Genomic DNA, 10,447 nt, shown 5'->3' with positions numbered 1-10,447 from the left:
TCCGAGTTTGACACGTGTGCCCTAGAGCATAGGTGTCAAACTCTCGCCCCTCCAGAGGTTATGGACTACAGTTCCCATCATCCCCTGCGAGCATGATGCTGGCATGGGGATGATGGGAACTGTAGTCCATAACTTCTGGAGGGGGGCGAGAGTTTGACACCTATGCCCTGCCTAGAGGGCCAGAGTTTGCCACCTCTGCTCTAGAGCCCCCCCCCCCCCCCGAAGCCCCCGTTTCCCCGGGATCTGCCGTCTGGGGAATAGGCGCCTGCCCACCTGCAAGCTGTGCAACTACAACTCCCAGCATGCACCCGGTTTTTTTAATCGCCCCGCCCCGGGCCAGGCAGGCCCCTCCCCTCGCGTGCAGCCGGCTGCGCTTTGTGCTGCTGGGTCCCGGGCCGGGGGGGCGGCGGCGATGGGGGCGGCGGTCTTCTGGGGCTGCACCTGCATCGCCTTCGGTCCGGCCGCCGCGCTCTGCCTGCTGACCGTGGCCGGAGACCCCCTGCGCGTCATCCTCCTGGTGGCAGGGTCAGCAGGGGCTGGGGGGCTGGGGGGGCTTCTGGGGAGACCGGGGGGAGGGGGGTTGCATGCTCAAGGGGGGCGCCCCCTCCCTTAGGAGGCTCCCCGCCGGTCCTGGGGGAGGTCCTGGGGTGGAAGGGTGGAAGCCCCCTCCCCCGGGAGAGTGGAGTGGGCGCGATGCCCCTGCAGACCCCTCCCCTGCCCGTGATGGACAGCAGGAGGGCTGGGGGCGGGCTCTCCAAGGAAAGATGAACCCCCCCCCCCATATTATAGGCACAGCATTTATTATTATGGTACAGAGCTGGAAGTGGTATGCCAATGTAAGACCACCCCCCCACCCCCATATTTGTTGCCAGGAAATCAAGACAGTCGTTGCTTTGAGTCCCTGGCATTAGTGCCCAGGTGAGTCTGGCCTAGACTTGGGGGTGGCGGAGCTTCCGTGGACGCCCCCCTTCCTGGGGGTGGGGGCCGCTCCCTGCAGGGGCACTTGTGGGATTCCCGCCCCCCATTTGTAGAGCGTGAGCACGGACAGCAGAGAGGGAGCAGAAAGAAAGTGGACTTAGCCCCTCTCCTTCCCCTCCCCCCCCCCCCCCGCCCCAGCACCTGTTCTCTTGGGACAGGTGTGCTTGGGCAGGTGTGGCCAGGTTACAGATGTCCTTATTGAAAGTGCTGGGGAAAGGAAAGAGGCCACTCAAGTTCCAGCTCCCTGGTGGTCGTTTTCTGGCAAGGGAGGGGAGGGGGCTCAGGCGGGCTGGGAGGGGCCCCTCTTTTCCGGAGCCCCTGCCCCACCATGAGGAAAGGAGTTGAGAACAAAACTGCAAGGATTGTCATGCCCTTATATAAAGCCGTGGTGCGACCGCACTTGGAGTCCTGTGTTCAGTTCTGGTCGCCACATCTCAAAAGGGATATCAAAGAGGTAGAAAAAGTGCAGAGAAGGGCAACGAGGATGATCGAAGGATTGGAGCACCTTCCTTATGAGGAGAGGCTGCAGCGTTTGGGGCTCTTTAGTTTGGAGAGGAGACGTCTGAGGGGGGATATGATTGAAGTCTATCAAATTATGCATGGGGTAGAAAATGTTGACAGAGAGAAGTTTTTCTCTCTTTCTCACAATACTAGAACCAGGGGGCACCCATTGAAAATGCTGGGGGGGAAGAATTAGGACTAAGAAAAGGAAACACTTCTTCACGCAACGTGTGATGGGTGTTTGGAATATGCTGCCACAGGAGGTGGTGATGGCCACTAACCTGGATAGCTTTAAAAGGGGCTTGGACAGATTTATGGAGGAGAAGTCAATTTATGGCTACCAATCTTGATCCTCCTTGATCTGAGATTGCAAATGCCTTAGCAGACCAGGTGCTTGGGAGCAGCGGCAGCAGCAGAAGGCCCTTGCTTTCACCTCCTGCCCGTGAGCTCCCAAAGGCACCTGGTGGGCCACTGCGAGTAGCAGAGAGCTGGACTAGATGGACTCTGGTCTGATCCAGCTGGCTCGTTTTTATGTTATGTTCTTATCCTGGGTCCCCAGCAATTTCTCCCATATGTTACTAGGCCAGATGTAAACATGAGACTTGTGGGGCAGAAGCCCTTTCCTGCAAGGTGAGGCAAACACCTGCATGGCATTCCCAAGGCCTACAGAGAGCGTTGCCGCCTCCTCTGCATTGCTGTCATGGTTAAGCCAAGCCCCCCTTCCCATGTCCGAGGGGCAGGAAATTGGTTCTGGGGCTCAGCCCCATCGCAAAAGAATCTTGGACCCGTGGCATGCAAACCTCTCCGTTGCTAACTCATAACGATGCCCTATTGCAGCTGTGCATGGAGTTTTGGGAATCAAAAAGTGCGTGAGCGGAGGGGTAAATCCAGCTCTCCCCCCCTCTCCGCCACCACAAGAGAGGGACTGTTGTAAAAGCGCCTTGTGGGTTTCTTCCTGTGGAGGAACTAGGAAGGACACGGGCTGTATTGCATGTGGCTTGCACAATTGCAAGACGGTGTTTACAAAGAGGCAGAAAGAGACTGCGTCTCTGCCTCTGTGCAGCCTGCCCGCCTTCCTGTATGAAGCAATTGATGGGCAGGCAGAGTGACCAAGTTCCTCACAAGTTTTAGGCCCAAAGTTTCCCAGGCCACCAGCACTGGGGCTTCCCTCAGCCAAGACGCTATAGATAAAGCCCAGAATCGCATTGGCTTTCTTGGCTGCCACATCACACTGTTGAGCAGCAACGACAACATTCCTTTTATCTTGCTTGGGCAGTATAGGTTGCCCTGACCTGGTAAATCCAGACTAGCAGGGCCACTCCCTGGTCAGTATTTGAATTGGAGACTACTGAGGAAGACCAGGATCAGTATGCTGGGGCAGGCAGTGACAAACCACCTCAACACATCTCCTGTCTGGTTAGTACTTGGGTGGGAGAGCACCAATGAAGTCCAGGGCCTCTAAATGGCCAACCAACTCTGCTCCTCTCTTGCCTCAAAAACCCTATGAAGGGTCACCAGAATCTGGCTGCACTTCGAACTACCACCACAGTATAAGAAGAAAAGTTTGGATTTAGATTTATAACAACATGACAACATAAGAACTGGCCTGCTGGATCAGACCAGAGTCCATCTAGTCCAGCACTCTGCTACTCGCAGTGGCCCACCAGGTGCCTTTGGGAGCTCACATGCAGGAGGTGAAAGCAACGGCCTTCTGCTGCTGCTGCTCCCAAGCACCTGGTCTGCTAAGGCATTTGCAATCTCAGATCAAGGAGGATCAAGATTGGTAGCCAGAGATCGACTTCTCCTCCATAAATCTGTCCAAGCCCCTTTTAAAGCTATCCAGGTGAGTGGCCATCACCACCTCCTGTGGCAGCATATTCCAAACACCAATCACACGTTGCGTGAAGAAGTGTTTCCTTTTATTCGTCCTAATTCTTCCCCCCCAGCATTTTCAATGTGTGCCCCCTGGTTCTAGTATTGTGAGAAAGAGAGAAAAATTTCTCTCTGTCAACATTTTCTACCCCATGCATAATTTTATAGACTTCCATCATATCCCCCCTCAGACGTCTCCTCTCCAAACTAAAGAGTCCCAAACGCTGCAGCCTCTCCTCATAAGGAAGGTGTTCCAGTCCCTCGATCATCCTCGTTGCCCTTCTCTGCACTTTTTCTATCTCTTCGATGTCCTTTTTGAGATGTGGCGACCAGAAGTGAACACAGGACTCCAAGTGCAGTCGCACCACGGCTTTATATAAGGGCATGACAATCCTTGCAGTTCTATTATCAACTCCTTTCCTAATTATCCCCAGCATAGAGTTTGCCAGGGGGCATTCATAGAGTATACCTCACCTTTCTCTCCTGTAAGGAGACTCAAGGTGGCTCTCCTTTCCCCTCCTCTCCCCACAACAGACACCTGGTGAGGCAGGTGGGGCTGAGAGAGTTCTGAGAGAGCCGTGACTAGCTCAAGGTATGTAGGAGTGCGGAAACACATCTGGCTCACCAGATAAGCCTCTGCCACTCAGGTGGAGGAGTGGGGAATCAAACCCAGTTCTCCAGATTAGAACCCACCTGCTCTTAACCACTATACCACGCTGGCTCTGTATAAGTTACCTCAATACAGAATTCAGATTTCTTAAAAATAAAAATAAAAGTGCACACTGTCCTTCTTCTAGCTGATATCAAACCTCCCTCCCCTCTTCTACTCTAGTTCTTGTTCTAGGGTCCCTCCACCATCTATGGGACCCCTCCCCCCTCCTTTGCGGAGGTTTTTAAAATTGGATTTTGTTGCTGACGCTGTTTTATATGTTTTATATGTTTAAACGCTGTATCTATTTTAAATCGACTTGATTGTATGTTTTAAACTGTTGTTCACCGCCCAGAGCCCTTCGGGGGTAGGGCGGTATAAAAAACTCAAAAATAAATAAATAAATAAATAAATAAATGTTTTTCTCCCCCCCCCCCCCCCCCCCCCCAATGTTATCCAGGGCCTTTTTCTGGCTGGTCTCCCTCCTCTTGGCTTCTTTGATCTGGTATATTTCGGTGCAGCTCAGTGACCGGAACGACGGGCAGCTGCAGTACGGCCTCCTGGTCTTCGGGGCTGCGGTCTCCGTCCTGCTACAAGAGGCCTTCCGCTTTGCATACTTCAAGCTCCTCAAGTAAGACGAGCAAGTGACGTTCTTGTGTTCTTAAGTGGGACATGTGGGTGCTTTCAGAAGGACGTTGTCTGGGCCCAGAATCTTAACCCCTGGGTTTGACTGTCATGGCTGCCTCCCAGAGAATCCTGGGAATTGTTGACTTGGAAGCAAGCAAGAACAGTCTTCCATAGAGAACCTTCATCCTTTCCTAGGAGCAGCAGTGGCGTAGGAGGTTAAGAGCTCGTGTATCCTATCTGGAGGAACCGGGTTTGATTCCCCGCTCTGCCGCCTGAGCTGTGGAGGCTTCTCTGGGGAATTCAGATTAGCCTGGGCACTCCCACACACGCCAGCTGGGTGCCCTTGGGCTAGTCACAGCTTCTCGGAGCTCTCTCAGCCCCACCTACCTCACAGGGTGTTTATTGTGAGGGGGGAAGGGAAAGGAGATTGTCATCCCCTTTGAGTCTCCTGCAGGAGAGAAAGGGGGGATATAAATCCAAACCTCCTCCTCCTCCTTCTCCACCTCCTCCTCCTCCTCCTCCTTCTTCTTCTTCTTCTAGAACAGGGGTAGGGAACCTGCGGCTCTCCAGATGTTCAGGAACTGCAATTCCCATCAGCCAATTGGCCATGCTGGTAGGGGCTGAATGGGATAGAAATCCCAAACTCTTCTTCTTCTTCTTAAAAGGCCCACCCCAAATTCTGTGTTTTCTAGATTCTCTACCAGGTAAGTACATTCTTCATGAGTTGGAACCATCAAAGCACGTGATACGCAGAAGCTTGCATAACAGGTGTACTTTAGAAGAGAAGAAGAAGAAGAGTTTGGATTTATATCCCCCCTTCCTCTCCTGCAGGAGACTCAAAGGGGCTGACAATCTCCTTGCCCTTCCCCCCCTCACAACAAACACCCTGTGAGGTAGGTGGTGCTGAGAGAGCTCTGAGAAGCTGTGACTAGCCCAAGGTCACCCAGCTGGCATGTGTGGGAGTGTACAGGCTAATCTGAATTCCCCAGAGAAGCCTCCACAGCTCAAGCGGCAGAGCTGGGAATCAAACCCGGTTCCTCCAGATTAGATACACGAGCTCTGAACCTCCAGATTAGATACACGAGCTCTTAACCTCCCACCCCAAATTCTGTGTGTTCTAGATTCTCTACCAGGTAAGTACATTCTTCATGAGTTGGAACCATCAAAGCACGTGATACGCACAAGCCTGCATAACAGGTGTGCTTTATGGATTTGTACGTTTACACTGAGTTACTGGAACCACTGAGGTCTTGTTCCTGCGTAAGCCGAGGATGGCACCCGGACACTCAACCTGTTCCCTTCTCTCTCCGAATCCTGCCCTTTAGGAAGGCCGATGAAGGTTTGGTGTCCCTCAGCGAAGATGGCCGGCCTCCGCTGTCGATCAAGCAGATGGCCTACGGTGAGTGAATCGCTGGATGCTTCCCTTTTCCCATCTCCCTCTGGGCCAGCACCCAGGAACAGAAAGCCAGGATGTGCCAGTATTGAGGAAGTCCCTTCCGGCCTTCAGTGGCCGCTCCCCATAAGTGAAAAAGCCTAAATCTGCCTTCTACTGAATCAGCCCTTTGGTCCTTCCAGCTCAGTGGCTATCCATGGTCTCGGGTAAAGAGACGTTTCCCCTATCACCTACCACAGTGATGGCGAACCTCTTCGAGACCGAGTGCCCAAATTGCAACCCAAAACCCACTTATTTATCGCAAAGTGCCCACACGGCCATTTAACCTGAATGCTGAGGTTTTCGTTCAGAAAAAAGCATTGGCTCCGAGACATGCGTTACTCAGGAGTAAGTTTGGTGGTAGTCGGTGGCTTTGCAACTCTTCCAACGGGTGAATCATGACCTTAGATCAGTGGTGGCGAACCTTTGGCACTCCAGATGTTATGGACTACAATTCCCATCAGCCCCTGCCAGCATGGCCAATTGGGTTGATGGGAATTGTAGGGGTTGATGGGAATTGTAGTCGATAACATCTGGAGTGCCAAAGGTTCGCCACCACGGCCCTAGATGGATTTACTCATTGCCAGCACCCGAGCTTACTCCCAGGTAAAGGATCGCACTTTAGTTCTTCGCATGAAAATCAGTGGGGTTTAACAGCACTTAGCAGGGTTACCTACACTGCTTCCCCAAAACTAGGTCTTAGATTTAATGCTAATAATCGAGCCCAGCGGCCCAGGCCAGCCTAGATGTTGGGGGAGGGGGGGAGCGACTCTGTTTGTGCGTGCCCACAGAGAGGGCTCTGAGTGCCACCTCTGGCACCTGTGCCATAGGTTCGCCTCCACTGACCTACCAGGTCCTTTTATGGAGATGCTGGGAACCAGAGCTGTTCACCTGCTAAACACCTGAAGTTGCCTTCTACTGAAACTGACTCTTAAGTCCAGCAAAGTCAGGCTGGCCATCTGTACAAGAATAAGCTAGCTGGAGCGGGCACAAAGTGACAAAGGTGATCAGGGACCTGGAAACCAAGCCCTACAAGGAAAGAACATAAGAACGAGCCAGCTGGATCAGACCAGAGTCCATCTAGTCCAGCTCTCTGCTACTCGCAGTGGCCCACCAGGTGCCTTTGGGAGCTCACCTGCAGGAGATGAAAGCAATGGCCTTCTGCTGCTGCTCCCGATCACCTGTTCTGCTAAGGCCTTTGCAATCTCAGATCAAGATTGGTAGCCATAGATGGACTTCTCCTCCATAAATCTGTCCAAGCCCCTTTTAAAGCTATCCAGGTGAGTGGCCATCACCACCTCCTGTGGCAGCATATTCCAAACACCCATCACACGTTGCGTGAAGAAGTGTTTCCTTTTATTAGTCCTAATTCTTCCCCCCAGCATTTTCAATGAATGCCCCCTGGTTCTACAATTGTGAGGGACTTGTGAATGTTCAGTCTGGAGAAGAGATGGTTGAGGGGGGACGTGATTGCTCTCTTGAAGTATTTGGGGGGCTGTCACTTAGAGGAGGGCGGGGAGCTGTTCCCGTTGCCAGGACACACAATAATGGGTATAAATTATGGGAAGAAAGGTTCCAACTGGATATCAAGGGGAAAAATTACAGGAAGAGTATTGAACAGTGGGATCAGCTTCCTGGGGAAGTAGTAAGTTCCCTCTCGCTGGCGGTCTTTAAACAGCGGTTGGACAAAGGTGTCTGGGATGCTCTGATCCTGCTTTGAACCAGAGGTTGGACTAGATGGCTTGTGGGTGGCTCTTTTCAACTCTGTGTTTTTTCTTCTCTTCTTTTGTCTGTTCCTCTCCACTCTGTAGTATCCGGGCTCTCCTTTGGGATCATCAGCGGCCTCTTTTCCATCATCAATATCCTGGCGGACTCCATCGGTCCGGGCACTGTGGGAATCCATGGAGACTCCCCACACTATTTCATCACATCAGGTAATTTCAGATCATGGTATGCGTCTTACAACAGTGATGGCGAGCCTATGGCACGGGTGTCAGAGGTGGCACTCAGAGCCCTCTCTGTGGGCACGCGCAAACAAAGTGCTGTTAAACCCCACTGATTTTCATGCGAAGAACTAAAGCGCAATCCTTTACCTGGGAGTAAGCTCGGTCGCTGGCAATGGGGCTTGGTTCTGAGTAAACGCTCCTGAGTAAAGGAGACTCAAAGAGGCTGAGAAATCCCTTTTCCCTTCCCCCCTCACAACAAACACCCTGTGAGGTGGGTGAGGCTGAGAGAGCTCCGAAAAGCTGTGACTAGCCCAGCGGTTCTCAGCCTGTGGGTTGCGTTACGTTGCAAATTTCACACTTGAAATTAGTCATTTTTAATTGTGGGTTTACCTGTTATCTTTTTTTTCTTGCATTGTACATATTTGTTTTGTAATTATTCTTGCTTTTGTATGCCAATAAAGGTGGCTGTTACTGTTGCTTCTGTTGTTGTTGTTGTTGTTAGATCAGAGAGCTAGTTGCTGACCTGGATCTGACAGTGTTTCTCCATTGCGTTAGAGCAGTGATGGCGAACCTATGGCACGAGTGCCAGAGGTGGCACTTGGAGCCCTCTCTGTGGGCACGCGCACACAGAGTTCATCATGTGGGCGGGCGGAAAATCACACACCCTACACACACACACATCTAGGCTGGCCTGGGCCACTGAGCACGACGTGCGCGCACTGCGGTGAGCAGGGAGGATTCGGCTGGCAGGCCTGGTGCCTGTGCTCTGGGTGGCTGCTGCCCGAGGGGGGGGGGCACAGAGGAGGCAGAGATGCTAGAGAGGCACAGAGCAGTGCGCACGGGACTTGCTGGAGGCTAGAGCAGGCTGGCCCCTGCTCGAGCGGGTGGGGTGGAGGAAGAGGGAGCCAACTGTTTTTTTCCGAACTAAAACCTCAGCATTCAAGAGCCCTACGGGGATGGGGCGGTATAATAAATCGAAATAAATAAATAAATAAATAAATAAATAAATAAATAAATAAATTGCCGGGCTTGCACTTTGTGATAAATAAGTGGGGTTTGGGTTCCAGTTTGGGCACTCGGTCTCAAAAAAGGTTCGCCATCACTGCGCTAGAGTGTTTCAGATAAAGTTTCCTGTTTGTAAACTAAAGTTTCTGGGCTGTGATCAACCAGATCCACCAGACCACGGCCACACAGCCCGGAAAACCCATGACAACCAGTTGAATCCGGCTGTGAAAGCCTTCAACAATACAAAGTTTCCTGTTTTCGCTGTGCCCTCTTCATTCAGGAGTTTGGGAGGGCAGGGGCAGCACGTGTAGAAACTTGGCTTCACCTGCCCTGACCACCTTTCCCTTTTCTCCCTCACAGCTTTCTTGACCATGGCTTTGGTTTTCTTACATACCTTCTGGGGGACCATCTTCTTCGATGCCTGTGAGAAGAGACGTTACGGGACTCTGGGATTGGTGGTCACCAGTCACCTGCTCACATCTGGATTGGTGAGTGTTTAGGGCAGTGATGGCGAACCTATGGCACGGGTGCCAGAGGTGGCACTCAGAGCCCTTTATGTGGGCACACGTGCACAGAGTTCATCATGTGGGGGGGGGCGGAAAATCACCCCCCCACACACACACACACATATCTAGGCTAGCCTGGGCACGATCCTTTACCTGGGAGTAAGATTGGTTGCTGGCAATGGGGCTTGCTTCTGATTAACCCTCCTAGGGTTGTGATTCACCCATTCGAAGCATTGCACGGTTGCTTCACCAAGCTTACTCCCAAGTAACTTGTGCCATGGAGCCAACCATTTTTTCTAACCGAAAACCTCAGTATTCAGGTTAAATTGCCGTGTTGGCACTTTGCGATAAATCAGTGGCGTTTGGGTTGCAATTTGGGCACTCGGTCTCGAAAAGGTTCGCCATCACTGGTTTAGGGGGATGGACTTTAGGGGGTGCCCCTCCCTGGCCCCAGGGCCTTCTGGGTGTACTCTGTAGTCTTAGATATTCTTTGGCACCCTTTGTAGAATTGCCAGGGACAGAATCCAATGAATTGTCGAAGGCTTTCACGGCCGGAATCACTGGGGTGCTGTGTGGTTTCTGGGCTGGATGGGCTGAAGATGCCAGCCGCAGATGCAGGCGAAACGTCAGAAGAAAATGCCACTAGAACACGGCCACGCAACCACACAGCGCCCCAGAATCCAGTGAGTTTGGAGCTTGGCTCTGAGGAGCGGGCGGGGCTCTCGATCAAAGTTGCCTTGGCAAACAGATATATAACCTGCTAAAGTAGATTCAGGTCCCCCCACGCTGAAGAGATCAATAAGATTTTGAGGGTTTGCGCTTTTGAGATATCTGAGCTTTGACACTTGAAAGCTCACGCCCTGGGAATCTTGTCAGTCCCTGCAGCGCCCCTGGACTCAAATCTAGCTGTTGCGCTGCAGACCGACAACGC

The 10,447-nt window shown here is 52.3% G+C and overlaps 1 protein-coding gene across 1 annotated transcript; it reads left to right on the top strand.

Annotated features, from left to right (window-relative positions):
* Positions 1-373: 373 nt before the first annotated feature.
* LOC125424918 (gamma-secretase subunit APH-1A-like) lies at positions 374-9,531 on the top strand. Its single transcript, XM_048482353.1, has 5 exons — positions 374-525; positions 4,461-4,631; positions 5,953-6,026; positions 7,871-7,993; positions 9,371-9,531. The coding sequence occupies exons 1-5, from the start codon at positions 413-415 to the stop codon at positions 9,508-9,510; spliced, it is 621 nt and encodes a 206-aa protein (XP_048338310.1). The 5' UTR covers positions 374-412; the 3' UTR covers positions 9,511-9,531.
* Positions 9,532-10,447: the final 916 nt, after the last annotated feature.

Source organism: Sphaerodactylus townsendi, unplaced genomic scaffold, assembly GCF_021028975.2.
Source record: "Sphaerodactylus townsendi isolate TG3544 unplaced genomic scaffold, MPM_Stown_v2.3 scaffold_1478, whole genome shotgun sequence".
Classification (NCBI taxonomy): Eukaryota; Metazoa; Chordata; class Lepidosauria; order Squamata; family Sphaerodactylidae; genus Sphaerodactylus; species Sphaerodactylus townsendi.
This window is presented reverse-complemented; position numbering and strand designations above follow the sequence as displayed.

Excerpts from the sequence above, each read along its gene's own strand:
- LOC125424918 (XM_048482353.1), top strand. The coding sequence starts at position 413 with ATGGGGGCGGCGGTCTTCTGGGGCTGCACCTGCATCGCCTTCGGTCCG. Across the intron at positions 526-4,460 it reads GTCATCCTCCTGGTGGCAGG|GGCCTTTTTCTGGCTGGTCT; the intron begins GTCAGCAGGGGC and ends AATGTTATCCAG. Across the intron at positions 6,027-7,870 it reads GATCAAGCAGATGGCCTACG|TATCCGGGCTCTCCTTTGGG; the intron begins GTGAGTGAATCG and ends TCCACTCTGTAG.